This window comes from Corella eumyota, chromosome 5 (genome assembly GCF_963082875.1).
Source record: "Corella eumyota chromosome 5, kaCorEumy4.1, whole genome shotgun sequence".
NCBI classification, from domain to species: Eukaryota; Metazoa; Chordata; class Ascidiacea; order Phlebobranchia; family Corellidae; genus Corella; species Corella eumyota.
The window spans coordinates 7,441,432-7,469,197 of record NC_137494.1 but is presented as its reverse complement, the minus strand read 5'-3'; the positions used below and the strand labels follow the sequence as shown (position 1 = coordinate 7,469,197).

At 31.7% G+C, this 27,766-nt stretch overlaps 5 protein-coding genes across 5 annotated transcripts; 4 read left to right on the top strand and 1 right to left on the bottom strand.

Moving 5' to 3' along the window:
* Positions 1 to 374: 374 nt before the first annotated feature.
* Positions 375 to 3,029, top strand: LOC145753777 (cyclin-dependent kinase 9-like). Its single transcript, XM_082570225.1, has 7 exons — positions 375 to 538; positions 804 to 885; positions 1,025 to 1,131; positions 1,328 to 1,430; positions 1,501 to 1,631; positions 1,946 to 2,120; positions 2,200 to 3,029. Exons 1-7 carry the CDS (start codon positions 441 to 443, stop codon positions 2,638 to 2,640), a joined length of 1,137 nt encoding a protein of 378 aa, XP_082426351.1. The 5' UTR covers positions 375 to 440; the 3' UTR covers positions 2,641 to 3,029.
* LOC145753775 (eukaryotic translation initiation factor 3 subunit E-B-like) lies at positions 2,727 to 6,288 on the bottom strand. Its single transcript, XM_082570223.1, has 9 exons — positions 6,057 to 6,288; positions 5,741 to 5,857; positions 4,715 to 4,841; positions 4,370 to 4,551; positions 4,062 to 4,250; positions 3,573 to 3,803; positions 3,140 to 3,301; positions 2,960 to 3,055; positions 2,727 to 2,885 (listed from the first exon to the last, which is right to left on the bottom strand). Exons 1-9 carry the CDS (start codon positions 6,249 to 6,251, stop codon positions 2,847 to 2,849), a joined length of 1,338 nt encoding a protein of 445 aa, XP_082426349.1. The 5' UTR covers positions 6,252 to 6,288; the 3' UTR covers positions 2,727 to 2,846.
* Positions 6,289 to 8,929: 2,641 nt separating this feature from the next.
* On the top strand, positions 8,930 to 14,224 carry LOC145753399 (NXPE family member 3-like). Its single transcript, XM_082569811.1, has 5 exons — positions 8,930 to 9,080; positions 10,410 to 10,726; positions 12,920 to 13,134; positions 13,396 to 13,603; positions 13,889 to 14,224. The coding sequence occupies exons 1-5, from the start codon at positions 8,930 to 8,932 to the stop codon at positions 14,222 to 14,224; spliced, it is 1,227 nt and encodes a 408-aa protein (XP_082425937.1).
* Positions 14,225 to 17,061: 2,837 nt separating this feature from the next.
* On the top strand, positions 17,062 to 19,153 carry LOC145753398 (NXPE family member 3-like). Its single transcript, XM_082569810.1, has 2 exons — positions 17,062 to 17,912; positions 18,175 to 19,153. Exons 1-2 carry the CDS (start codon positions 17,062 to 17,064, stop codon positions 19,151 to 19,153), a joined length of 1,830 nt encoding a protein of 609 aa, XP_082425936.1.
* A 5,767-nt stretch (positions 19,154 to 24,920) lies between these two features.
* On the top strand, positions 24,921 to 27,183 carry LOC145753396 (NXPE family member 3-like). The gene is made up of 2 exons (XM_082569809.1): positions 24,921 to 25,771; positions 26,033 to 27,183. Exons 1-2 carry the CDS (start codon positions 24,921 to 24,923, stop codon positions 27,009 to 27,011), a joined length of 1,830 nt encoding a protein of 609 aa, XP_082425935.1. The 3' UTR covers positions 27,012 to 27,183.
* The last annotated feature ends 583 nt before the right edge of the window (positions 27,184 to 27,766 follow it).

Sequence of the window (27,766 nt, the reverse complement as noted above, 5' to 3'; positions counted from 1 at the left end):
AGTTTTTTTTAATATAACTCGATCCGTTCAATTTTTTGATCCGTCAAATAAGGGTTTTCGGATTCATCTAAACAAAAAACGGATTACAACTTAATCCACCTGACGAAAGTATATTTTCGGATCGTATGGATTGATTGACTATTACATGGATAGAAGGATCGAATGGGTCGGATGTGTTAATGGGTAATCTGAATAGGTGAGGGTTGGGATAAGGGTTTAATTCATGAAATTTTTTTTGTTTAATTAAATATCCGTCAAATATGCATTTGAAATGTAATATCTATTTAATATATATTCGATTCAGTTAATAAAACTCGATCCATTAATCCGTTCGATCCGTTGATCCGTCAAATAGATATTTTCGTCAGGTAGATTAAATCCGATTCAAACAAAACAAACCCGCAAACCCTGTTGCACTTCAACTAGTTGTCGGGAAAATAATGTCTAAAGCACCAGATACGAATCAGATAGATTTTCAATTTTGCCAAGATGTGGGAAAGTACGAGAGAATTACTAAAATTGGACAGGGAACCTTCGGGTAAAATTTATTTTCTGTTTTATATTAAAAAACTTTTGTAGCTTATTCTCCATATAGACACATAAAACAAAAAAAATACTACTTGAAAAATACTTACAGAAACAATTTTTTTAAATTAAAATGGCAGGCCAATTTAAACACGGTCAGGTTGTAAGGTAACAGTAAAAAATGTTACACTTTGTTTAGGCTGTAAATTTAACTTTTTAACCGAAAAAATAAATACAGACATAAAAGAAAAAAAAATATAAAAAATTTCTGTTTGTAGGGAGGTTTTTAAAGCCAAAGATAGAAAAACACAGCGTTTGGTGGCCCTTAAAAAGGTTATAATGGAAAATGAAAAAGAAGGGGTAAGACATAATATTTAATCACAACTCAAAACTGAAATAAGTTTGGGCTGTATTGTCGACCAACTTTAGAATATAAGTTTAACAATTAAATAGAAAATAAAGGTTTTATTATTATTGATTTTATAATGTTTTTTAATAGTTCCCTATTACGGCACTACGAGAAATAAAAATTCTGCAGTTGCTGGAACATGAAAATGTTGTGCAATTAATTGAAATCTGTCGAACTAAACCAACTCCCTATAACAGGTATTTTACAATAATGATTCAAGCTTATGGAAATTGCAATATCTTTTGTATAAACAGTGAAGTATACCATAAAAATTATGCTGGGTATTATTTTAATTTTTTAGACAAAATATTTTTTGTCAAAAATTTATGTTAAGGCTGTAAATTCTACTTCGTAGCATTCATTTTTTTAAATTTGTGTACAAAAAATTTTTAGATCCAAAGGTTCTATCTATCTTGTGTTTGAGTTTTGTGCCCACGATTTAGCAGGATTGTTAAGTAATGCTCACGTGAAGTTTACACTGGGAGAAATAAAGAAGGTTTGATGCTTTGAAAATAATAGTGTCTTAACATAAATGACAAAATTAAAGCTCTGAAACTTGTGTTTAGACAATGCTACAACTGTTGGAAGGTTTATTTTATATTCATCGAAATAAGATTCTTCATAGAGACATGAAAGCAGCAAACATTTTAATCACGAAGAATGGAGTTCTTAAACTGGCTGATTTTGGATTAGCAAGGTTAATTATATTTGTATAGTATCAAGCAGTCATTAAATTTGATGTGTTTAAATTCAATGTTTTCATCTTTATGTCAACTTAGTGGACAATACACATACATATATTTATGTATGTTCAAATCATAAACCCTTAAAATAAAACTATTGTTTGTGGTGCACTTGTAAATCGTTGGCTTATATTGGTTAAAAGTTACGACCATATTATGACAATTTAAATGCAGTTTATATTGCAGGCAATTGACCAGTATTAATAAAGCAAGAATATTACCATAAATAATTCACAAATTAAAGATAGCAACAAATAATATTTTACAGGGCATTTAGCTATACCAAAACTGGCCAAGCAAACCGCTACACAAACAGAGTTGTTACACTGTGGTACAGACCACCTGAGTTGTTGCTTGGAGACAGAGATTATGGGCCACCCATTGATTTATGGGGAGCCGGTTGTATAATGACGGAAATGTGGACTCGAAGTCCCATAATGCAGGTTTGTTTGTGATACATTAAGTGCCTGTAGCTCTGTTGAAATATTGTATCAGTGATAGAGTTCAATTTATTATTTTTAGGGACACACAGAACAGCAACAGCTTACCTACATCAGCCAGTTATGTGGTTCAATTACACCGCTGGTTTGGCCCGGTGTTGAAAAATATGATCTTTACAAGAAGCTTGAACTGCCCAAAGGACAGAAAAGAAAAGTTAAAGATCGCCTAAAGGCTTACGTGCGTGACCAATATGCCCTGGATCTTATAGACAAGTTACTAACTTTAGACCCGAAGCATAGAGTTGACTCAGATGAAGCTTTAAATCATGACTTTTTTTGGACAGAGCCTCTGCCATGTGAACTAACCAACATGCTTTCACAGCACAAAACTTCAATGTTTGAGTATTTAGCCCCACTAAGAAAACCAAATTATGCCCCAGCTTCAGGTCATCATCACCATGCCAGACACCAACCTGCAGCTAAACAACAGCCAACTGATCCATCTTATGATCGAATCTTTTAAACAATATTAACGATATATTCCACAATTTTACTTTAATCGCAAATCCTACCAACTTTTTTTGTAATATAAATAAACAGAATTTTTATTATTGTTTGTCTGATCGTTTTATTTACAATTCTTTTTTACCCACAATTGTTAAAAAACCTTATTTATAAATCAATAAACAACCATTTTCCAAATTAATAAACCAAAAATATCAGAATTCACTACCAGTTTTCTTTCGGACCACCAGCCCAATGTGGTACCTAAATCAATAACAGTATTTTAAATTTTCTTTAAGACCAACAAATAAAATCTGTAACTGATTGTAAAAACTTACAGCATCAACTTTATCCTTTTCTTTATTTAAACGTCTTTCAACGTTGGTGGCTAACATTTGTGTTCTCAAGGCTAAGCTTTTGGTTTTCTCGATAACCTAAAGGCAAAAAATTGTAATTTTTATAAAATAAACAAATTTAAAACACAATGAAAAAAATTTGACTTTTAATAAAAAGCAGACCTGTTCATAGGGTGAAATAGCTTGTGTACCCATCATGACATGACCCATTTTTGAATCAATCTTTGCATCAAGTTTTGCATTTCTAATGAGGTTAACAATCCATCTTTCTGCTTCATCAACGGTCATGTTTAATTTGTCTGCCAGCATATCTATGCTAATACACTACAATAAAAAGAATAGTTAAAGAGCTAGAAAGTAATGCCTGAAGAGTTCTATTAATTTTTTTTAAGGGAGCTATTTCAAAACAGAAAGACGGTAAAAAAATTCAAACATTTAAATTCAAATAGCAGTAGTAGCATTTATTTAGTTATAAAAAATCGTTTATTGAGTTGCAAACAATGTGAATTAACAAACTTTGGTGCCTATCTTGGCTTAAACCCAAAGCTATAGTATTTATTTTTTTAGTAAACAAGAAGTAGTTAATATTTCTTACTTGGTGTATTCTACAGAATGTTTCAAAAATAAACAGCCTTGCATTTTCTATAAAATCATCCAAGCAAGCCACAAGAAAGAAGTCATTGGAAAGCACAGTTTCACATTCTCTCAGTTTTTCTTGTGCTTTATCAAAGTCGAAGTGAACATAGAGGCATTCAATAAATTCTGTTACTGGGTCCCTATATGTGTAAGACTCTTGCTGTATAACTCTCACTAAATCTTTGAGAACCTGAAAATACCAATCAATATATAATAAGGCTTATAAACAATATTTATGTATAGATGTATGTATATATAGTGGATAGACCATCAAAAAAAAATTCTGCTTGTGTTATGTGGGTAAATTAACTCGAGCAAATCTTTGTTGTAATTTTGGATAATATATGAGCTATGTATTTTTTCCACCTTAAGGTAATAGGTTTTAGCATTTTTACAGAGCGTGTGCTATAGTGATGTATTTAAGCCTATTTTACTAAAAGTAGTTTACCTGTCTTCTTCTCTTGTTTGTAATAACAGCAGTTGTAAGATATCTTAAAATCCATGGACACATTGTTTGAATAGCATTAAGATAAGGGGGGTTGTACAAAAACAGGTCAATAATTTCATCTCTGCCTTTTGCATGATTAAAAAATACAAAAAGTGACCAATGGATAAGCCAAGTACGTTGTTGAAGAAGCTGAAAATATTAACAACACAGTTTTAAAACATTAAGTCACCACATAAATCCCCTTATACCACTAATATAATTTAGCAGTTAAGTAATATTTATTATATATGTGTTTATAGTATATATACCTGTAATGGATTAGCAATAATGTTAGATTCAATATTTTCTCTCAGACGATTGAGGTCTTCCCAAGCCGTATCCCAATCCTGCATTAAAATCTCACTGGCAAGCTTTCCCCATAAAGAATCCATCGCTCTTTTATCATCAGGTTGTACCAAAACACGATGAAAATATAAATATTCAGCAGCACCTGGTATGTGAGAAAAAATGGTCTACTAAACAACATTATTTCTTTAAAATAAAAAAAATAGAATCTGACATTAGAGCTAACTTTTTAAAAAATGTCCACAAATTCATCAAACAAGTATAAGGATAGCCTTTATCAATATATGTATCTTATTATATAAGGTTACCTGAATAATTTCCACACTCGTATTGAAACTTTGCATAATCATATAATGTACCCAGATCTTCCAATTTGAAACTGTGATTTTTTTCCAAATACTCAAACAATTGCTTTCCTTCACGCGTTGTTTCAATCTAAAAACCACAACTTTGTGTTTAATTTAGTAAAAGCACTACTTGGTTATCATACTGACATAGTAAATAAACCGAATGATTTAAAACACTGGCAACTTTTTTTTTTGCAACTTTTTAATCACTTATGCATTTTATTTTTTTATATTTTAATGATATATATATATATAAATTAAATATTTGACATTTAAAAAAAAATGTAGTACCAAAGTTATGTCCAGAAAGATATACTCTATATTCATTACTACATTCTAATGATACAAGGATAAATTTTTTTTTAACAAGTTGAATGGTTTATTTTTGTAATTTTTTTATAAATTAAATAAAGAGTAAATTTATCAGTGATGTGCCGATCGCCATTTTTTATGATTGAAATCGGCTTGCAATCGTAATTAATATTTTCGATCAGATTGTGATTATGATCCGATAACTTACCAAAAAATCAGTAACTTTATCGTCACTATATTACAAAAAATTGACCCTGTATGTTAAATACTTTTACTTGCTTATTTACAGTTTTTTTTAAATATTTAACAGTAACATTCCGTATAATTTACAAGATGTAGAGTACTTTTACTAGCAAAAATAACGTGCTATAAATTATTTTGCATAGAGTAGGCTAAACAAATAAAAGTATAATTAAGACTATTTTATTATGAAATAGAAATCTATGTGGTTAAGGTAACTAAGGTGCAAAAAAATTAAATGTTACGTAGCTACCGATCTGTCAATTTAATAACTTAATCAGGTGATCGCAAAATATTTTCAAAATCAGCGATTTACGATCACTATTTTGATCAGCACATCACTAATATATATATGTATACTATATTATTTTTAAAAAATAGAAAAACTTGTATTTACTTGTGTTCAGTATTAAAGATAAATTCTTAATTTTTCACCTGTTTTTTGACTTCCTCTTGTTCAAAAATATGAACTATGGGCTCTGTTTTGACGCTGTGAGATTTAAGTAAACTAACAACTTCATTTCTTTTATCCCTTAGGTAAATGGGAATTTCCTATAAATGATAAAAATTTAAACAACAATTTTAATTATATATATAACAAAAAAACTTCTAAAAAATCAATGTAACAATACAAAACTTGTTATTCACATGAACATTTTATAAAAGTCCTTACTAAAAAACGACATGAAAATATTAATTTGGCACATTCCCAAAAAAACAAAAATAAAATCATTAAATAAATGAAACCTACCTCACCAGGATACAGAGTTTTGTACACATCCATAGCAAAGTCCACCATGTTGGTATTACTCAGTAGTTCTAGTTTTCCTTTGTGGAGATCCAACTCGTCGAATATTTCCCGATCCGATAAAAACTCCAAAAGAGGAAACACAAGATGTCGATCAAGATAACAACCCACTTTGGATGTCAGGTCATACTCGGCCATTATGTTAACCTTACTTTATATTTTTTTAAAAATCCTAAAACTTGAAAAAAACTTAAAAATTATTTTAAAGCCTAAGTATCCTTACCGAAGAACTTAAAGATTTTGAAGAATATATTTCACATGAATACATTTTTTATTTAACAGCCTAAATTATTATTAAAATTTTGAAGTTATGACCAAAGAAATGTTTTTATTGGCATAAATTTATTTGGAGATTTTAACTGGAATAAATGCCTGGGTTGGAAATTTGAGTCATGAAAAGTTAGAGTTTGTACGCAATTTAAAAAATCGGCTAAATATATATTACCGGTTATAGAAAATATTAAAGGAACACCCAAAAATAGTAAGTCGTATGTGAACATTAACAAAAAATATAGCAACATAGGAAATAGCAACATTTAAACCTAATAAACGGTGATAGCATATACAGACTGTACAGATATAGAACATAATTCAATTTTACTTTTTTTATGGTTTGGTTAAAATAACAAACTTGTATTAACAGAAGCACAATTTAACTAACTGACTTAAGTCAAAAGTTAACAGATCTGAAAATAATTTCAAAGTTAACTTTCAGACTTTGAAAATTATTTTTAGACCTGTTAATTTTTTGCAGGTATTTGCCTTGAATAGTGCTAAGATTTGGGTCTAATATATTCACCCTAACTAAGGCAACATTTGACTGTCTGACAGTCTGAACTCAACACACAGCAAAAACACAATTAGATGATAAATATTTGGTTTATATATATTTCTAACAGAAAGTTTTATTATTATTTTAAAATCTTGATGAATAATATACATATTTTTGTTGTTACTTTGCGACCAGGAAATTCTTAGTAGTCAATCTAAACAGAACAGCATAACAGCCTTAAAAGCACAGCAAATAGCCGTCATACTCATGCCTAATTTTGATCCACATGGCAAATGTCAACTTTTAAAGCACGGGTTGTTACTTATGTTTGACAACCAACACGCAAATTAGGGAAATAAATGCACAGTCATATTTTTTGTTTATAACAACATGGTTAACACACTTATCAATATAATGTATTTTACTTGTATATATTATTATTTAATGCAAAATTTATGATTACTTCAAAATTCAAACAGTATTAAGACGTTGTAAAAATATAAACTTTATAATGTGCTAACTATGAGAAAAAGTTTTTAAATTAAACCAATCTTTTATACTTGTTTAAAGTAATATTTAGGTTATTTTTACTAAACAATAATTGAGTTTCGTCGATTTGCTTGTTAATTAACTTTTTAAGTTCTTGACTGAAAGGATCAAAAGGTAGTTTTGAAACTTTTCTCTTTGCAGCACCATCTACACTTTGGTTCAAGCACAAAAGTTTGTCGTTTATTTCATCATCAGTAAGATCAGTGAAGTTAGCAAACTTTATCATACGCTCTGCTTCTTTAATTGGATCTTTTTTAAGCATCTCATAAATAACAAGTAAATATGGTTTATTTGACCCCAATACGATTTCAGTAAGGCTTTTCCAATGAGCAATGAGTTTTTTAGCGTGTAATTGAAAATCTAAAAAAGCACCGTGTATTTACTATAAACTACCCTTAATTATAAGTATAAAAATAACTTTAAAAAAACTTAAGTACCTGAAGTATTAAAATTATTAAAACTTGCCAATCCAATATGATTATGTGACTTCATTCTGTTAAAATCCGCAATGACCATATCATACGGGTTTCGCATAATCAAAATAAATGAATTATACAGTAATATTTTTTTAGGTTTTAAAATATGATCTTTGATAACGAGTGTTTTACCAGACTTGTCCTTTTCACCAAGAAGACCTATAAACATTTAAAACAGGGTTAATCAAGAAACATTTAAATATCAACGGTAATTTGTCAAAAACTTGAAATCAACTCAGTTTTGTACGTCAAAACAACACATGCCTGCGATTCTAAATAGTTCGTTGTCGTTATATGTAGACCCCGTGTAAAACCCGGAACCTTTTTCGATCAAATATCTTGCCCACGTGTTACCAGATCCAGGACAGGATGCTAAAGCAATTTTTGAAGTTACAGGTTGAGGTAAAAAGCTAATGTGGTCACATCGAGGATCAGCTGACAAAGTTTTATAAACAAAAACCGATTCAGAATTACATGTTGAGTCGTGATTTCTAAAATTAATCCTAAAAAAGAAGTCTGACACAATAAAAAATATAAATACACATTTCAATTTATCTGTACATATTTTAAAATTACATGCTTTGTTTTAAGATGTGTGAAATTTTGACCTTTTTGTTAACCTTCCGCACCAGCAGTCATTTTGGTTCACTACAGCAATGGGTTTACTTTCAAGCCCGCACGATAAAAAACACATAGCTGGACTGGCATTGACAATGTGCTTTGCTTTTCCATTATCAATAAACTTTAAAATATTACTTGTTGTATTAAAACAACCCATAAGTCTTGATTTAAGGTAGTCAGAATTTACACCTTTTCCTGTAAAAAAGATAAGAGTTCTCATAACCCAGTTTTACAGCAACTGAAAAATATATCTTATCGCAATATATTTCACAAAAATCTTTTAAAATTCGATGAATACATTGAACATTACAATTTCTTTGGTTTTTTCTTTAGCCCATAACCTAGATGTGTTAATTTAAGCAACGATACCTGATATACATGGGCTTAATAAACGAAACATGTTAACCGAATTTTTTCCTCCGCAATTCTCCAAGCCATTTCCTGGACATGGTGTATTACATTTTATAGAGGTTTTACTTAAATCAAATAATATTACATCTGGAGAGTTCAAACACACACACAACTTCTTATTGGAGAACGCTGCGTATCGTAAATTCCTAGTTAAAAAAAAAACTAAGCAAATCTTTTTTTTAATTCTATTTTAGTAACACGGACTATAAATTAAATTTGCCAAACTAAAACTATTAATTTATTTATTGTCGAATAAATCAAGTTGAACTTACATGTCTGAACAGTAAGAAAAACACCAGTTGTGAGTCATCCTATTAAACTTAGTGACGATGACGCCTTTCTTTTTTATTTCGAATACCGCTGGTTTAATTTCAAAACACCCAATGGTAATAGCTAAAATTTTGTTACAGTTATCAGGTTTTTGCCATCCTCTTATAATAAATTAAAAATAATCGTACGTATTGTTCGCTAAAAGAGTTAACAGCAAGTATACCTTCGCAATGTATATGATTTTCGTCTTTATTAATAAACGAATATGGCTGCATGAATTTTAGGTCTCTAAAAAAATGAACTTTTATTTAACTTAAACCTCGTAATACTATCTACAGTAAATTATTTATGCTTAATATAAATTAAAAAAGAGTAAATTATCAATACAAATAACTAAATTAACATCCACTAACTTTCCTGCAGGTATGGTTTCATATTCAAAACGGAAATATCTACATGAACCAACCATAAATATGAAAAAAATGACCAAGAATAGAATAAATTGCTTCAAAAACTTCATTTTGCCGTATTTGTTATTAACATCGACTAGTATTACAGTTTTAAATGGAAAAAAAAATATGGACTCATGTATATATATATATACTTAGACTGCAGATATTTTACATTGTTCGTGTTTAATAATTCTATTCCTTTCCGGTTATTTAAATTATAATAATACAAAACGTAGTATTTCTTTTAAGGCACACATGCTGCACTATTGCATAAACAGTCGTTTTGTTTTATAATATTGAAGTTTTACAGCACATTATTTTTTCTACCTTAAAAAAAGTGTATAATAAAAAATAAAACTAAAATTTTTTAAGGTAAATGGCAAGAAGAGTTATTAGATGCAAACTGGTTTGATATTAATAAAAAAAAATATTTTAAATGGATTTCAAGAAATTTTTATTGTTAGTAATTTGTTTGTCTATACTTGGCGTGTATCTATAGTTTATTATTATGTTCCTCACATTCAAATATTTACTTTGCAACAAGGTTTTGATAACAGCAACCAATTTATCAAGCCACCTGCCCCTTAAAATAAAGAAAATGCACAATCAGAAACAAAAATATTAATTACTGAGTCGTTATTAAATATAAAAGAACAAACTTATAAAATTCAAAACAATGTAACATATTTTCCCCCTAAAAAAATTACTGATCTTCACTCCTATTATTACGGAATCGATTATTTAGACAGTTATGGACTAGCACAAAAAACAGTCGTGTTTTTACAACCAGAAAGAAGCGAAAAATGGCGAGAACTTTTTCCTGATCTTTTTCGAGGTATATCAGCTTCAGAAAAACTAAACCCTAAACAAAATTTAAGTTTTTTTACTTCGGAAAAATCAGAGGTGTTGATTCCAAAAACCTCCTATCAAGTCGGGGATGAGTTTGTTGCAACTATTCAGGCCAAAGATCGCCTGGGAAGAAATAAGCTTCACGGAGGTGATTATTTTCGTGCCCGACTCATTAAAGGAAAGGCCACTGAATTATACCCAGCAGATGCTATTGTAACAATCGAGTCTGATTGTCTTTCGTAAGAAAAGCCGTATTATAATTTATAGTTTATTATTGCGGAAAAATACACATACAACCGTTCACAAGCTTGTACCACGAATACTAAATACAAATACATCCGAAACAGTTAAACTAATACATCACGTGATTAAGCCACGTGATAGAGATAAGGAGTAACAGATCGACAATAGGTGTAAACACGTGATCTGCAGAATAGATAAGACCTTGGCGTAAACAATAAGATGGCGGATTCGTTACATTCCCCCCTTCCCGATGAAAGCAGAAAATATACAACAAAAATAAGAAACGAATTCACCATGTAACTAACAGAGTTTATGAAGCCTTGCTCTGCTAACGACCATAGGTTTGTTTGAACATTTTGGGTTTTTTATGCGATAGGTATTGTCATTGAGCTTTTGCGTAATTACAAAAGCTGCGCAAATGTCTTTTTGTAAATTTCCACCCGAACTTTTGTTACAAAGCCAGACCGTCTCTCCGGGAACAAAACTTCGCGATTCTCCATTTTTATCTATTTTTGTTTCCTTGCACCCCGCGCACTGCCTTTTGTATTTAATCACATCAGCTTTTAATGATGTCCAATAAAAACGTCGTCGTAATCTCTTTAGCGTCGACATAACCCCCTTATGGCCTTCATTCGCCTTCTTTAAAATCCCTGCCTGCAGCGATGCTGGAACAACCATTTGTAAGTGGAATTTTGACCCCGATGCCGACTCCCATTTTCGAAATAGAACATCATCTTTGATCACGAATGAAGATAGCTGGCCATCAAACTTTGTGGAAATTATATTATGAGTTGGCTTAGAACGAAGATAAAGTTTTACATTTATTATATTAAGGGTCTTCTAATTGGGCCTGGGCAATTTCCTTTTCAATAGTATCATCGTCATTTGATTTTGATATTGAACGAATAGGCATATAAAAAGTTTCATTTTCCTGAACTAGTTTCTTTTTGGTAGTAATCGCCTTTGGTTGTTGAATTGTGTTTATTTCTGTACAAGAAAAAGGTTTTGTCGGACTGGAAATAGGATCAAACGCACATGGTAAATTAGAACGGCTTGATTTTGTAATGTAGTCTTTAGTGCTGGTACACGACATTGAGTTAAGGCTTAAATCCATTCGATACAGCTGTTCGAAAGTTGTCTAGTTTCCAGGGCACTTTCGATTGTAGATGGTAAATGGTGATAAATTGCAAAGTGCAATTCTTCATCGTGTTTTATGGCATTCATGAAACAATTCATCTTTAATTTTTCTAGTTCTTTTGTGCTTGAATTAGTATAAATCGGACATTGCCGAACCATGTTGGCAATGTCGGTTGAAAGTGAATCTAAGGATTCGTTCATTCTTCTTTTTCGGCTATGTAGCTCGTTCAATAAATTTAACTTCGGGGAAGAAAAACGTTTACGCAGTTTATCTTTTAAAACTGCTACTGATGTACGGTCACTTCCAGATAAGTTGGTGACGATACTGGCAGCCTTACCATATAAACTTAGCGCTAGTCTATAGCCGCTTTCCCGTGAATCCCAACCATTGGCCTTTGACATAAGGTCAAATTTTATTAAATAATCTTCGATGTCGGTTTCGCCGGTATATTTTTCTAGCTCTTGATTAGATCTTGATAGCTCTGTTGATTGGTACAACATCTTTGAATCTAATTTATTTTTCAGGGACGCTAGTTCCCGTTTAATTTCCCAGAACTCGCGTTCAACTATAACGCGCTTAATTTCTATAGATATTGATGTTGTTAGAAATTGGTCCATTTTGAATAAATATTTTCTATTTTTATATTCGACAAGTGTGAAACACACGATTGTAATTTCTTGCAGCAATATTTCTTTAAAATTCTTTACGACTTCAAAGAACCAGGATCTCGGCAGGACCTCCAATGTAACAATCGAGTCTGATTGTCTTTCGTAAGAAAAGCCGTATTATAATTTATAGTTTATTATTGCGGAAAAATACACATACAACCGTTCACAAGCTTGTACCACGAATACTAAATACAAATACATCCGAAACAGTTAAACTAATACATCACGTGATTAAGCCACGTGATAGAGATAAGGAGTAACAGATCGACAATAGGTGTAAACACGTGATCTGCAGAATAGATAAGACCTTGGCGTAAACAATAAGATGGTGGATTCGTTACACTATCAACTGTTTAGTCTGATAACAACGACGGGACCGATTCCATAACAACTCCAATATTATTTGCTGGAACGCTTACATTGGATGTAACGTTAATATCTTCAGTAGATTCATTAAAATACATGCTCGGAGAAGCTGATCAGTTGAAAAACAAAGGATTTCGATACATCGCAAGTCTTACTTCAAAAGAAACTATAGAATGTAATTGGTATTTAAGTGAGCTATCTGACAAGTAAGTACTAAAAAAGAGCAATTAAATATTCAATTTTGTGTAACTTAAAAACATTTACATTTGCCGTTTCTGTTTCATTTGTTTATGTTCCATTTGTTTCCTTTCTCATTAAATCTGTTCCATCACTTTTTTTCCAATAGATTCGGCGTCCCCTATATAACTTATTTCATAGCCTTTCAAGCTTTGCAAAAATCCGAGTTAATTTTTTTATATTTATATATTTACTTGTTGTGGTATTTCGTTAAAAATGCTTTACTTTAGGGCTAAAAAATCGGAACTTTGTGATTATGGAAATCCCCGAAACGCGGAGCCCTGGATTTGTATAAAGCCAAAGTCAGGAAAATGTCACAAAATTGTTTATCTTGAAACTCAAGGAAATAAGTTTGAGCAGATTACATTAAAAGAAAAAGTTTTAAAGAAATTTACTGGTCACATTAGAATTAAGTCCCTCAACGCTACAAAAATATTGGTTAAACCTTTAAAGGAAATAACTAAATATTTTAGATCTGTATGCACGTTCAAGCAAATCTTTAGTGCCCCCACGCGTCGTACTGGATACTTTACTGACAATAACTGGAAGTCGCTGTTGTGCGACAACAAAGCAGAAAACCAGACAAATTATCGATCTTTGCTTCGCAACAAGCGAATCTATTGCCTTGGCGATTCTACAACGCGCCAAATATCTGCGTTTTACGAAAAACGATTGGCACTTAAAAAATAAAATATGGCACCTCTTCCACCAAACGTTTGGCAGGCACCCTATGTAGTATACAATAAAACTGACAATATTACAATATATTACAGAGCCCATGGCCCCCCATTAAGAAACCCAGGACCATCTGAAAGTAGAATTTACATTAGCGATATGATGGATGGCATTGATTCTGGAGGCAAAGATGTAGTCGTTGTTTTTAATGTTGGCTTGCATATTTTTACCTGCCATGCTTCTATGTTTATACATCGCATGGAAGGTATAAAAGCCGCTTCGTTGAGGCTTATAAAACGTCATCCTGGCACTAAAGTTATTTTCAGATTGTCCAATGCTGTAATGATTACCTCTTTGATTGGTTTTTGTTTAGACAAGTCGTAATTGCCAAACATATTTTCAAAGATGTTGAAGGGGTTTTACTTTTAGATTTTTGGGATCTGACAAATTCGTGGTTATTAAATAGCGATTTACACCCACCTGATAAAATTTTATCCCAGCAAATGGGCCTCTTGGCAAAAATTATTGGACAAACAAAATTAAAAAAATAACAACTCAAAAAAATCCTTGTTTATATATATTTTAATATTTATAAATGGAAATCCGCCAACGTTTGCGGATTTTTTAAAATCTATTAAAAAAATTCTGACATCGCTTGCAATTTATACGAACATTAGTTTTAAAAATTGACCTATAAAATTAAATTTTTTTTTATTTTAAAATATTAGACTGTTAAAATTTGATAATGCCACAACCCTTTTTAAATTAGTCTATATCAGACAAAAACAAGTGTCATATATTGGAATGTTTGTAAAAATAATCTGCACATATTGCCATATTATAACAGACAAATTGTGAATAAATCTATTTGCTTTAATTAATTTTTGGTGCTGTCTTTAGTTGATTGTTGGTTACAAGAATATAAAATTCTGGTTAATTCCTACGGAAATAAACTCTTAATATAATTTAAGTCTAAATCCTTGTTTATTGAGTGGCGTCCGTTCAATATAACGAAATTGCCTATCTGTTTTTAAGGCGAAAATTTGCACTCAATAAAAAGTCGTACATTTACAAAAAAATAATATTGTAAAATATATAAATATAACCGACAATAGGTTTACGTAAATTAATCAAAAAGTTATGTTTGCACATGAAGACTATGCTGTTAGAAAGTGCATTATAACCTAATGCCCTAAAAATATTGTATAAACTAAAGCTCTTTAAGTTTATGCTAACTTGGTATAAATGGGGCTTTAAGACAAATATTTGTAAGGAGTATTTCTTCTCCAAAATCATGCATTTTTTAACATTGCTTTTCGACGGTAAAACACTTACATTTTCACGAAACCACATTTATGTTTTATAAGACGTTAGTTTTTGTCGTTTCAGCAGAGCAAAAAATCGGAACTTTGTGATAACCCTGCAACGAGGAACCATGGATTTATGTAAAGCCAAAGTCAGGAATGTGTCACCAAGTTGCTTTTCAAAAGATACAAAAAAAATTTTAGCCGATTATGTTAAAACAAAAAGTTTTAAAGAATTTTACTGTCCGAGTTAGATTTAATGCATTTAATACTACAAAAATAGTCGTCCAACCCTCGCCAAAGCTAATAACCACTAACACTAACAATATATGCACGTTAAAGCACGTCCTTTACTGCCCTCGCCCGACCATAGGGTTACTTTAAACACAACAACCGGGAGTCGCTGTTGTGTGACAACAAAGCTAAAAATCAAATTGATCACCAAGCTTCGCTTTAAAATAAACGAATTTATTACTTAGAAATTCCACAACGCGGCAGTAGGCTGAGTATTACAACAACAAAAACAATACCACTTTTAAGACCGACCGCACCTTTTTCACATAACGTTTGGCAAGTGCTAAGCACCCTATATTTTGTCCACTAACACAGACATTATTACAATATATTACAAAGCATATGGCACCATTAGGAAACCCAGGGCCGGCCCTTTGTAGATATTAGTGATTTGATAGACAGCATAGATTAAGAGGGGAAAACGTGTCCATTATTTTTAACATCGACTTGCTTATTTTTATTTGCCATGCTTCTATGTACATACATCGCATTAAAAGGCATTGTGAGGCTGTTCTGAGGCTATAAAACGTCATTGTGAAACTAAAGTTATTTTCAGAATGTCCAATGCCGTATAAGGCATGTTTGATTGGTTTATGCTTAGTCAAATAAAAATTGTTTAATAGATTTTTAAAGATTCTAAAAGTGTTAACTTTTTTGGGGGATCTCACAAATTTGTGGCTTCTCAATATTAACATTCAACCAAATTATAAAAATATTATCTCAAGTTGAAATTTGGACACAAGTTATTGGATTAGAAAAAAATAAAAACAATTTTTTTTTTAAATAAATTAACTTTATTAAAAATATTTTTCTGCCTTTACCAAAGCATAGTTTACCTACAAAATAACAAAGATTTTGTTTTGTACAACTAAAACAGGACGAAGTGGATTTGCATTTTGTGCTATTGTCGATATTTATATGTTTGTGTTAAAAATAAGCCTTGAGATAACGTCCAGTATACATTGACTTCTAACACGGTCAGATAAAAAGTATATTAAATATTTAATTATTAACTTTTTATTACCTAACTAAGAAAGGTTATTGATAGTGAACAAATTTTATCTTTGCGAATTTAAGAGTGGGCGGCTATTGGAATTATATACCAGTATAACGGAATGGTAATATCCGCTATAAACGCTCTAAGTGCATTTAACAAGAACATAAAAAAATTAAATTTAAGTAATGGAGATCAAAGTACTTTAATCAACGTTTAACTAAATTTCTTAAGGTTTTTAAATATTCAACTAAATCAAATGTTATGCTAAACACGTTGAACAAAATGGAATATGTTTTATAATATAAAAGTTTTGATAGAACAATATTTTTTTTTCCTTAAAAGATATGTCGAATAAAAAATACAACTTAAATATTTGTGGGTGAGTTGCAAAAGAGTTTTTAGTTACAACTATTTTGATTAGATACTTTTTTGATTTACTGTTTGTGTACTATGGTCTCCTTATTTAAACAGCACACCTGAAAGTGGAAAGTCGTTAAGGCAAAGTAACCGCAATAAAAAAGTTAGGACTAAAAGCATTTTTAAATTTTTTTGGCAGAGTTAAACCTAGAGCAACACTTTAAAATATATATTTTTACATTGTTGAAAAAACTGAAAAGACTTTTTAAATGGACTTCAAGAAAATTTTATTGTCGCTAATTAGTCTTTCTATCCTTGGCGTGTATCTAGTTTATCATTATGTTCCTCACATTCAAATATTTACTTTGCAACAAGGTTTTGATAACAGCAATCAATTTATCTACCCGCCTGCTCTTCAAAATAAAGAAAATGCACAATCAGAAGCAAAAATATTAACTACTGAGTCGTTAATAAATAGAGAAGAACAAAATTATAAAATTCAAAACAATGTAACATATTTTTCCCCGAAAAAAATTACTGATCTTTATTCTTATTATTACGGAATCGATTATTTAGAAAGTTATGGACTAGCACAAAAAACAGTCGTGTTTTCACAACCAGAAAGAAGCGAAAAATGGCGAGAACTTTTTCCTGATCTTTTTCGAGGTATATCAGCTTCAGAAAAACTAAACCCTAAACAAAATTCAAGTTTTTTTACTTCGGAAAAATCAGAAGTGTTGATTCCAAAAACCTCCTTTCAAGTCGGGGATGAGTTTGTTGCAACTATTCAGGCCAAAGATCGCCTGGGAAGAAATAAGATTCACGGAGGTGATTATTTTCGTGCCCGACTCATTAAAGGAAAGGCCACTGAATTATACCCGGCAGATGCTATCAACTGTTTAGTCACTGATAACAACGACGGGACTTATTCCATAACTACTCCAATATTATTTGCTGGAACATTAACATTGGATGTAACTTTAATATCTTCAGTAGAATCATTAAAATACATGCTCGGAGAAGCTGACCAGTTGAAAAACAAAGGATTTCGATACATCGCAAAACTTGCTTCCAAAGAAGCTATAGAATGTAATTGGTATTTAAGTGAGCTATCTGACAAGTAAGTACTAAAAAAGAGCAATTAAATATTCAATTTTGTGTAACTTAAAAACATTTACATTTGCCGTTTCTGTTTCATTTGTTTATGTTCCATTTGTTTCCTTTCTTATTAAATCTGTTCCACCACTTTCTTTCCAATAGATTCGGCGTCCCCTATATAACTTATTTCATAGCCTTTCAAGCTTTGCAAAAATCCGAGTTAATTTTTTTATATTTATATATTTACTTGTTGTGGTATTTCGTTAAAAAATGCTTTACTTTAGGGCTAAAAAATCGGAACTTTGTGATTATGGAAATCCCCGAAACGCGGAGCCCTGGATTTGTGTAAAGCCAAAGTCAGGAAAATGTCACAAAATTGTTTTTCTTGAAACTCAAGGAAAAAAATTCGAGCAGACTACATTAAAAGAAAAAGTTTTAAAGAAATTTACTGGTCACATTAGAATTAAGTCCCTCAATGCTACAAAAATATTGGTTAAACCTTTAAAGAAAATAACTAAAGATTTTAGATCTGTATGCACGTTCAAGCAAATCTTTAGTGCCCCCACGCGTCGTACTGGATACTTTACTGACAATAACTGGAAGTCGCTGTTGTGCGACAACAAAGCAGAAAACCATACAGATTATCGATCTTTGCTTCGCAACAAGCGAATCTATTGCCTTGGCGATTCTACAACGCGCCAAATATCTGCGTTTTACGAAAAAACATTGACACTTGAAAAAAATAGGGCACCTCTTCCACCAAACGTTTGGCAGGCACCCTATGTAGTATACAGTAAAACTGACAATATTACAATATATTACAGAGCCCATGGCCCTCCATTAAGAAACCAGGGACCATCCGAAAGTAGAATTTACATTAGCGATATGATGGATGGCATTGATTCAGGAGGCAAAGATGTAGTCGTTGTTTTTAATGTTGGCTTGCATATTTTTACCTGCCATGCTTCTATGTTTATACATCGCATGGAAGGCATTAAAGCCGCTTCGTTGAGGCTTATAAAACGTCATCCTGGCACTAAAGTTATTTTCAGATTGTCCAATGCTGTAGATTACCTATTTGATTGGTTTTTGTTTAGACAAGTCGTAATCGCAAAACATATTTTTAAAGATCTTGAAGGGGTTTTACTTTTAGATTTTTGGGATCTTACAAATTCGTGGTTATTAAATAACGAATTTCACCCACCTGATAAAATTTTATCCCAGCAAATGAGCCTCTTGGCAGAAATTATTGGACAAAATTAAAAAAATAACAACTTAAACAAATCTTTGTTTATATATATTTTATAATTTATAAATGGAAATCTTCCAACGTTTGCGGATTTTTTTAAATCTGTTAAAAAAAATTTTGTCATTGCTTGCAATATATAAAATTTAATTTTTTTGTTTTAAAATATTAGACTGTTAAAATTTGATAATGTCACAGCTCTCCTTAAATAAGTCAATATCAGGCAAAAACAAGTTTAATATAAAACAATGTTTGTAAAAATAATCTGCACATGTTGCTATATTATAACATAAAATTGTGAATAAATCTATTTGCATTACTAAAAAAATAACACAAATATGTTGATTTACGCAGTTCTTAGTTAGAAGAATTTTTATCTTGTGATTCGTAACGGTGGACCAGCAGCGCAGGGTTTGTGGCAAGCTTTTGATCCCAGGTCAGCAGCGCTTTTATTTAGTTTCAATTTTCCACGGTAGTAGGCTTACAATTAACGCATTGTAGAATTGCAGCAAACTAATTAATTTTTGGTGTTGTCTTTAGTTGATTGTTGGTTACAAGAATATAAAATTCTGGTTAATTCCTACGGAAATAAACTCTGAATATAATTTAAGTCTAAATTCTTGTTTATTGAGTGGTGTCCGTTTAATATAACGAAATTGCCTATATGTTTTTAAAGCGAACATTTGCACTCAATAAAAAGTCATATAAATATAACCGACAATAGGTTCACGTAAATTAACCATAATGTTATGTTTGCACTTAAAAACCATGCTGTTAGTTGAAAAGCAGAAAGTGCACTATAACCTAATGCCCTAAAAATATTGTATAAACTAAAGCTCTTTAAGTTTATGCTAACTTGGTATAAATGGGGCTTTAAGACAAATATGTGAAAGTACTCCTCCTCCAAAATCATGCATTTTTTAACATTGTTTTTCGACGGTAAAACACTTACAATTTAACGAAACCACATTTATGTTTTATAAGACGTTAGTTTTTGTCGTTTGGGGTCTTTTAAGTTTTTGATGTAAATATGTTCTTTTTACCTCAAGGCGAAAAAAAAAGATTTGTGTAAAGCCAAAGTCAGGAATGTGTCACCAAGTTGCTTTTCTAAAGATCAAAAAAAATTTAAGCAGATTATGTTAAAACAAAAAGTTTTAAAGAAGTTTACTGGCCGAGTTAGATTTAATGCATTTAATACTACATAAGTAGTCGTCCAACCCTCGCCAAAGCTAATAACTACAAACACTAACACTATATGCACGTTAAAGCACGTCCCTTACTGCCCTCGCCCGACTATAGGATTACTTTAAAGACAACTACCGGGAGTCGCTGTTGAGTGACAACAAAGCTGAAAATCAAATTGATCATCGAGCTTCGCTTCAAAATAAGCGAATCTATTTACTTAGCGATTTCACAACGCGGCAGTAGGCTGGGTATTACAACAAAAAAAAATAATACCACTTTTAACATGGACTGCACCTCTTTCACATAACGTTTGGCAAGTGCTGTAGAGTTACTAGATTTTATTGTTGTAGTTATTTTGGTTGGTTATTTGGTTTAACTGTTTAATTTGATTTGACCCCGTTTACCGACTCATTTTATTATGATTATATTTGGTTTGGTATTTTGTTTAAGTTTTAGTTATAAACGACAAGACGTTAACAGTAATACTTTTATTGTAAAACGGAAAAACACTTACACGGTTTGATTAAAAGTTACGTTAGAAGATCAGCTAGATCGCTAGACTGACGTTAAAGTAACAGTACGGTTTGTAGGTCCAATTATTGCGAGATGCGACGGTGGCCAACTATCGCTAGATTGGCCCGACGATGTAACGATGACCAACTATCGGTAGATTGGTGAAGAATGTTTAAATTGTTCCAGTATTTATAGCACAACCGAAAGGCAATAAAAGTTCGTTCGTTGTAAAGCCGCTGGCCTTCTACGTACAGGTTACGTGGCTAATTCTCGTTAAGGGCGATTTTAGAGTGCATTGTTTGAAGTTGACGCCCGTTATAACAAGAATAATTGTTGTACGTGTCCGGTCAATGACATTGCACTGGCTTGAACTTAGAATTGATTGTAATAAGCTTACTACAATTGATTCTACATCACCTCCCCTTGAAAAAGGTGTGCAATTCTGGCATATGAAAATTCGGCAGAATCAATATCTTATTCGGAAAAGCGAATGGAAATTAGGGAGTGAACTGGTTGACATGTTGCGATCTTCCTTATTTCTTGAGCTGTGTCGTGGACTTGCTTGCGACGAGTGACATTGGAAAGGGACGATAAATGAGCCTCTGTGGGCGTAGTTGAGCCAGCTTGGGCATTAAAGTAGACGAGTCATCTGTGGGCTTTGTAGACATGGACGAGTTAAATGTCGGCTTACATGCAAGGGAATAGTTGCAGTCAGAAAATCGTAGCCCGTTTGGAAGTCTGGAGGAGTGCGTATGCCCCTTGTTCACCACTTTTGTTGCATCGCCAATGTTCGAGAAAATATAAGGAACTGTCGTGATTTGTTGTGCCAGAAATAAGGGTTTATGTTGTCTCGGATTATCTAAAAACAAAGTTGTTGTTACGCTTCCTACAGAATATAGGTTTTGGCGTTTGTTTTATTATTGCGCTATAAAACGTTTATTTGCTGCGCTTTGTTAAAATGGCGTAATAGCCTTAGGCAGTTGCCACTTATATTTTATTTGTGCGCGCATGGCAAACTAAATATGTAACACTTTAATTAAGGTATTTTATTCTATATCGTAATTCGGAAGGTTAAAAATATCGAAAGGTTTAAAGTGTCGGAAGGTTTGAAACATCGAAAGGTTTGCGTATTCGAGGTTAATTATAGCACACTACAACTACAGTATTAACCTTTAATCACGCCGGGAAATCGCCATTTGTAGAGTTACTAGATTTTATTGTTGTAGTTATTTTGGTTGGTTATTTGGTTTAACCGTTTAATTTGATTTGACCCCGTTTACCGACTCATTTTATTATGATTATATTTGGTTTGGTATTTTGTTTAAGTTTTAGTTATAAACGACAAGACGTTAACAGTAATACTTTTATTGTAAAACGGCAAAACACTTACACGGTTTGATTAAAAGTTACGTTACAAGATCAGTTTGATCGCTAGACTGACGTTAAAGTAACAGTACGGTTTGTAGGTCCAGTTATTGCGAGATGCGACGGTGGCCAACTATCGCTAGATTGGCCCGACGATGTAACGATGACCAACTATCGGTAGATTGGTGAAGAATGTTTAAATTGTTCCAGTATTTATAGCACAACCGAAAGGTAATAAAAGTTCGTTCGTTGTAAAGCCGCTGGCCTTCTACGTACAGGTTACGTGGCTAATTCTCGTTAAGGGCGATTTTAGAGTGCATTGTTTAAAGTTGACGCCCGTTTATAACAAGAATAATTGTTGTACGTGTCCGGTCAATGACATTGAACTGGCTTGAACTTAGAATTGATTGTAATAGGCTTTCTACAATTGATTCTACAGTGCTAAGCACCCTATATTTTGTTCACTAACACTGACATTATTACAATATATTACAAAGTACATGGCGCCATTAAGAAACCCAGGCCCGGCATTTGTAGAGCTTATATTAGCGATTTGATAGACAGCATAAATTAAGAGAAGAAAACGTGTCCATTGTTTTTAACATCGGGTCGCTTATTTTTATTTGCCATGCTTCTATGTACATACATCGCATTAAAAGGCATTGTGAGGCTGTTCTGAGGCTATAAAACGTCATTATGAAACTAAAGTTATTTTTTCAGAATGTCCAATGCCGTATAAGACATGTTTAATTAGTTTATGCTTAGTCAAATAAAAATTGTTAAAGAGATGGTTCGGTCGTAGAGTTTCTTTTAAATTATGTTGGAATTTTTCCAACTTGCACGAGGATACTATTATTTTAAAAGTTGGTCAAGTAGTTCTTGAGATATCGGGATTTGAAGGTAAGTCCCAACGGTCGCGAGTCACGTGACGCACAACGTCATCGTCGTAAGATCATATGCTGGCAGACATAGAAAAATGACCTTATTTTGTCCTCTCTGACCCGTTTGTTGTATTTTTTTTTTTCGCAGAAAAAAAATTTAACATAAAAAGCAATATTTAGCCATATTATAAGACATTTTTTACTTTTAAAGTATTTTTAATTAAGTAGGCTGTATTTAAAAAAATCTAACAAATTAAGGTTATGTTGTTAATTTTGGAAATTTACAAGCCAGAAACGGCCAATCTTGGCTGACAAACACTTATAAGAAACAGAAAGGTTAACTGAGTGTTACTGAAGCAAAGTTTACCTGTTAGAATAGTAAGTTTTGCTTAAAACTTAATATATCCGACAATTTTGTTGGGGATCATATAAAAAAAAGTTCTAATCACTAAACGTCACATGGGTTAAGACACATAAAGTATATATTACATCAATAAACTATAAACTAAATAATCTGGTTAACATGTTTTATGTATTTTTTTTAAGTAATAATTCCAAACAATTTTTAATATAACGTACAATATACGTAAGTACTTGTACTCCTGGCAACAAATATTAGTGTTTGCTGCCTTTCTTAACTTTAGTTTGTGCTTTACACTTGTAAAAATATAACTAAAATAGTTGTTATAGTATAACCAAAATAAAAGTATATATCGTCTATATAGGCTATATATATACGCTAATTTGAACAATTTGACAATGTATTAGTTAACAACAATAAAGTGATTTTATTTTAAACAAAACTAAAAACTGTGTCAACGGTAAACTTTGCTTTAATAAGACTTAGTTAACCTGTCTTTTTCTTACAAGAGTTTGTAAGCGTTTTTGGCTAGTAAATTTTTAAAAATTAACAACATAGCCATAATTTGTTAAAATTTTTTAAGTAAGGCCTACCCAATTAAAAATACTTAAAAAGTAACAACTGTCTTATATAATATGGACAAATTTTGCTTTTTATGCTAAGTTTGTTTTTTGCAAAAATTTTTTTAAAAAAGTACAACAAACGGCTTAAAGAGGGCAAAATAAGGTTATTTTCCTATGTCTGCCAGCAAATGACTTACGACGATGACGTCGTGCGTCACGTGACTCGCGAGCGTAGGGATTTTCCCTATTTACAATATTTACCTTCAAATTACGATATCTCAAAAACTACTTGACCAATTTTTAAAATAATCGTAAGTTGGAAAAAATTTCAACATAATTAAAAAAGAAACTCTGCGACCGAACCATCTTTTTAAATATATTTTGTCAAATAAAAATTGTTAAAAATATAGTGAATAAAAAAAAATTTATCTTTGCGAATTTAAGAGTGGACGGCTATTGCAATTATATACCAATATAAAGGAATGGTAATATCCGCTATGAACGCTCCGCTATAAAAAGCGCATTTAACAAAAACATAAAAAATTTAAATTTAAGTTATGTAGGCCAAAGTACTTTGCGAACTATTTAACTACATTTTTTTGTGGTTTTTCAATATTTAACTAAATTAAATATTACATTAAACACGTTAGATTAAATGGATATGTTTAATAATATTCAAGTTTTACAGCACAAAATATTCAATATTTTTTAAGTTACAACTTTGTTTGATTAGATACTTTTTTGAGGCAAAGTAACCGCAATAAAAAAGTTAGGACTAAAAGCATTTTTAAATTTTTTTGGCAGAGTTAAACCTAGAGCAACATTTTAAAACAAGTATTTTTAAATTCTATTTTAAAAGTTTTTATTATAATAAACAGGAACATACATTGTTGAAAAAACTGAAAAGACTTTTTAAATGGACTTCAAGAAAATTTTATTGTCGCTAATTAGTCTTTCTATCCTTGGCGTGTATCTAGTTTATCATTATGTTCCTCTCATTCAAATATTTACTTTGCAACAAGGTTTTGATAACAGCAATCAATTTATCTACCCGCCTGCTCTTCAAAATAAAGAAAATGCACAATCAGAAGCAAAAATATTAATTACTGAGTCGTTATTGAATATAAAAGAACAAACTTATAAAATTCAAAACAATGTAACATATTTTCTTCCCACAAAAATTACTGATCGTTACTCCTATTATTACGGAATCGATTATTTAGAAAGTTATGGACTAGCACAAAAAATATTCGTGTTTTCACAACCAAAAAGAAGCGAAAAATGGCAAGAACTTTTTCTTGATCTTTTTCGAGGTATATCAGCTTCAGAAAAACTAAACCCTAAACAAAATTCAAGTTTTTTTACTTCGGAAAAATCAGAGGTGTTGATTCCAAAAACCTCCTTTCAAGTCGGGGATGAGTTTGTTGCAACTATTCAGGCCAAAGATCGCCTGGGAAGAAATAAGATTCACGGAGGTGATTATTTTCGTGCCCGACTCATTAAAGGAAAGGCCACTGAATTATACCCGGCAGATGCTATCAACTGTTTAGTCACTGATAACAACGACGGGACTTATTCCATAACAACTCCAATATTATTTGCTGGAACATTAACATTGGATGTAACGTTAATATCTTCAGTAGAATCATTAAAATACATGCTCGGAGAAGCTGATCAGTTGAAAAACAAAGGATTTCGATACATCGCACGTCTTACTTCAAAAGAAACTATAGAATGTAATTGGTATTTAAGTGAGCTATCTGACAAGTAAGTACTAAAAAAGAGCAATTAAATATTCAATTTTGTGTAACTTAAAAACATTTACATTTGCCGTTTCTGTTTCATTTGTTTATGTTCCATTCGTTTCCTTTCTCATTAAATCTGTTCCATCACTTTCTTTCCAATAGATTCGGCGTCCCCTATATAACTTATTTCATAGCCTTTCAAGCTTTGCAAAAATCCGAGTTAATTTTTTTATATTTATATATTTACTTGTTGTGGTATTTCGTTAAAAATGCTTTACTTTAGGGCTAAAAAATCGGAACTTTGTGATTATGGAAATCCCCGAAACGCGGAGCCCTGGATTTGTATAAAGCCAAAGTCAGGAAAATGTCACAAAATTGTTTATCTTGAAACTCAAGGAAATAAGTTTGAGCAGATTACATTAAAAGAAAAAGTTTTAAAGAAATTTACTGGTCACATTAGAATTAAGTCCCTCAACGCTACAAAAATATTGGTTAAACCTTTAAAGGAAATAACTAAAGATGTCAGATCTGTATGTACGTTCAAGCAAGTCTCTACTGCCCCCACGAGTCGTACTGGATACTTTACTGACAATAACTGGAAGTCGCTGTTGTGCGACAACAAAGCAGAAAACCAGACAGATTATCGATCTTTGCTTCGCAACAAGCAAATCTATTGCCTTGGCGATTCTACAACGCGCCAAATATCTGCGTTTTACGAAAAACGATTGGCACTTGAAAAAAATATGGCACCTCTTCCACCAAACGTTTGGCAGGCACCCTATGTAGTATACAATAAAACTGATAATATTACAATATATTACAGAGCCCATGGCCCCCCATTAAGAAACCCAGGACCATCTGAAAGTAGAATTTACATTAGCGATATGATGGATGGCATTGATTCAGGAGGCAAAGATGTAGTCGTTGTTTTTAATGTTGGCTTGCATATTTTTACCTGCCATGCTTCTATGTTTATACATCGCATGAAAGGCATTAAACAGGCTGCTCTGAGACTATTAAAACGTCATCCTGGCACTAAAGTTATTTTCAGATTGTCCAATGCCATTGATTACCTCTTTGATTGGTTTTTGTTTAGACAAGTCGTAATTGCAAAACATATTTTTAAAGATCTTGAAGGGGTTTTACTTTTAGATTTTTGGGATCTTACAAATTCGTGGTTATTAAATAACAAATTTCACCCACCTGATAAAATTTTATCCCAGCAAATGAGCCTCTTGGCAGAAATTATTGGACAAAACTAAAAATGTAACAACTTAAACAAATCTTTGTTTATATATATTTTAATATTTATAAATGGAAATCCTCCAACGTTTGCGGATTTTTAAAATCTGTTATAAAAATTTTGACATCGCTTGCAATATATAAAATTTGATAATGTCACAGCTCTTCTTAAATTAGGTCATATCAGCCAAAAACAAGTGTCATATATTGAAATGTTTGTAAAAAAAATTTGCACATGTTGCTATATTGTAACAGACAAATTAGTAATAAATATATTTGCAATACTGAAAAAATATCACGTGAATATGTTGATTTGCAAGAACGCAGTCCTTGGTTAGTAGACTTTTTTTCTGGGATTTTTAATGGCGGGCTATGTACTCTGTATTAAATTGTAATGTTGTTGATTTTATCGTAAGCAGCGCGGGGTTTGTGCCAGACTTTGGAGCCCAAGTCAGCAGCGCTTTTATTCAGTTCCAATTTTTCTTCGGTAATAAACATACAATTTACGCCTTGCAGAATCACCAAAAATAGGCGTTTGATGCGAAACAAAGCCTTGTAGGCAAAATATCATCTGTAAATGCGTTATTAAAAAAGGAGCAACTGCCAGCTGCTGTTTTTGAAGTAACCGTTTCGCTGATTGTAAGTCTTTAAAAGTCTTTAAAAGTTTGGGTATGCCAATTTCGCAAAAGCTTGCTTTAAATACGATCGCAGAAAGCATATGCAGTTACTAACACCGTGCAAAAATAAAACCCATGCAGTTGATACAGCAACATGC

Coding starts and splice junctions, on each gene's coding strand:
- LOC145753777 (XM_082570225.1), top strand. CDS start 441: ATGTCTAAAGCACCAGATACGAATCAGATAGATTTTCAATTTTGCCAA. Junction 539..803: donor ATTGGACAGGGAACCTTCGG/GTAAAATTTATT, acceptor TTCTGTTTGTAG/GGAGGTTTTTAAAGCCAAAG. Junction 886..1,024: donor TGGAAAATGAAAAAGAAGGG/GTAAGACATAAT, acceptor GTTTTTTAATAG/TTCCCTATTACGGCACTACG.
- LOC145753775 (XM_082570223.1), bottom strand. CDS start 6,251: ATGGCCGAGTATGACCTGACATCCAAAGTGGGTTGTTATCTTGATCGA. Junction 4,842..5,740: donor AAGAGGAAGTCAAAAAACAG/GTGAAAAATTAA, acceptor TGTGGTTTTTAG/ATTGAAACAACGCGTGAAGG. Junction 3,056..3,139: donor CTATTTCACCCTATGAACAG/GTCTGCTTTTTA, acceptor TTTTGCCTTTAG/GTTATCGAGAAAACCAAAAG.
- LOC145753399 (XM_082569811.1), top strand. CDS start 8,930: ATGTTAACCGAATTTTTTCCTCCGCAATTCTCCAAGCCATTTCCTGGA. Junction 9,081..10,409: donor ATTGGAGAACGCTGCGTATC/GTAAATTCCTAG, acceptor TCGATTATTTAG/ACAGTTATGGACTAGCACAA. Junction 13,135..13,395: donor TTAAGTGAGCTATCTGACAA/GTAAGTACTAAA, acceptor GCTTTACTTTAG/GGCTAAAAAATCGGAACTTT.
- LOC145753398 (XM_082569810.1), top strand. CDS start 17,062: ATGGACTTCAAGAAAATTTTATTGTCGCTAATTAGTCTTTCTATCCTT. Junction 17,913..18,174: donor TTAAGTGAGCTATCTGACAA/GTAAGTACTAAA, acceptor GCTTTACTTTAG/GGCTAAAAAATCGGAACTTT.
- LOC145753396 (XM_082569809.1), top strand. CDS start 24,921: ATGGACTTCAAGAAAATTTTATTGTCGCTAATTAGTCTTTCTATCCTT. Junction 25,772..26,032: donor TTAAGTGAGCTATCTGACAA/GTAAGTACTAAA, acceptor GCTTTACTTTAG/GGCTAAAAAATCGGAACTTT.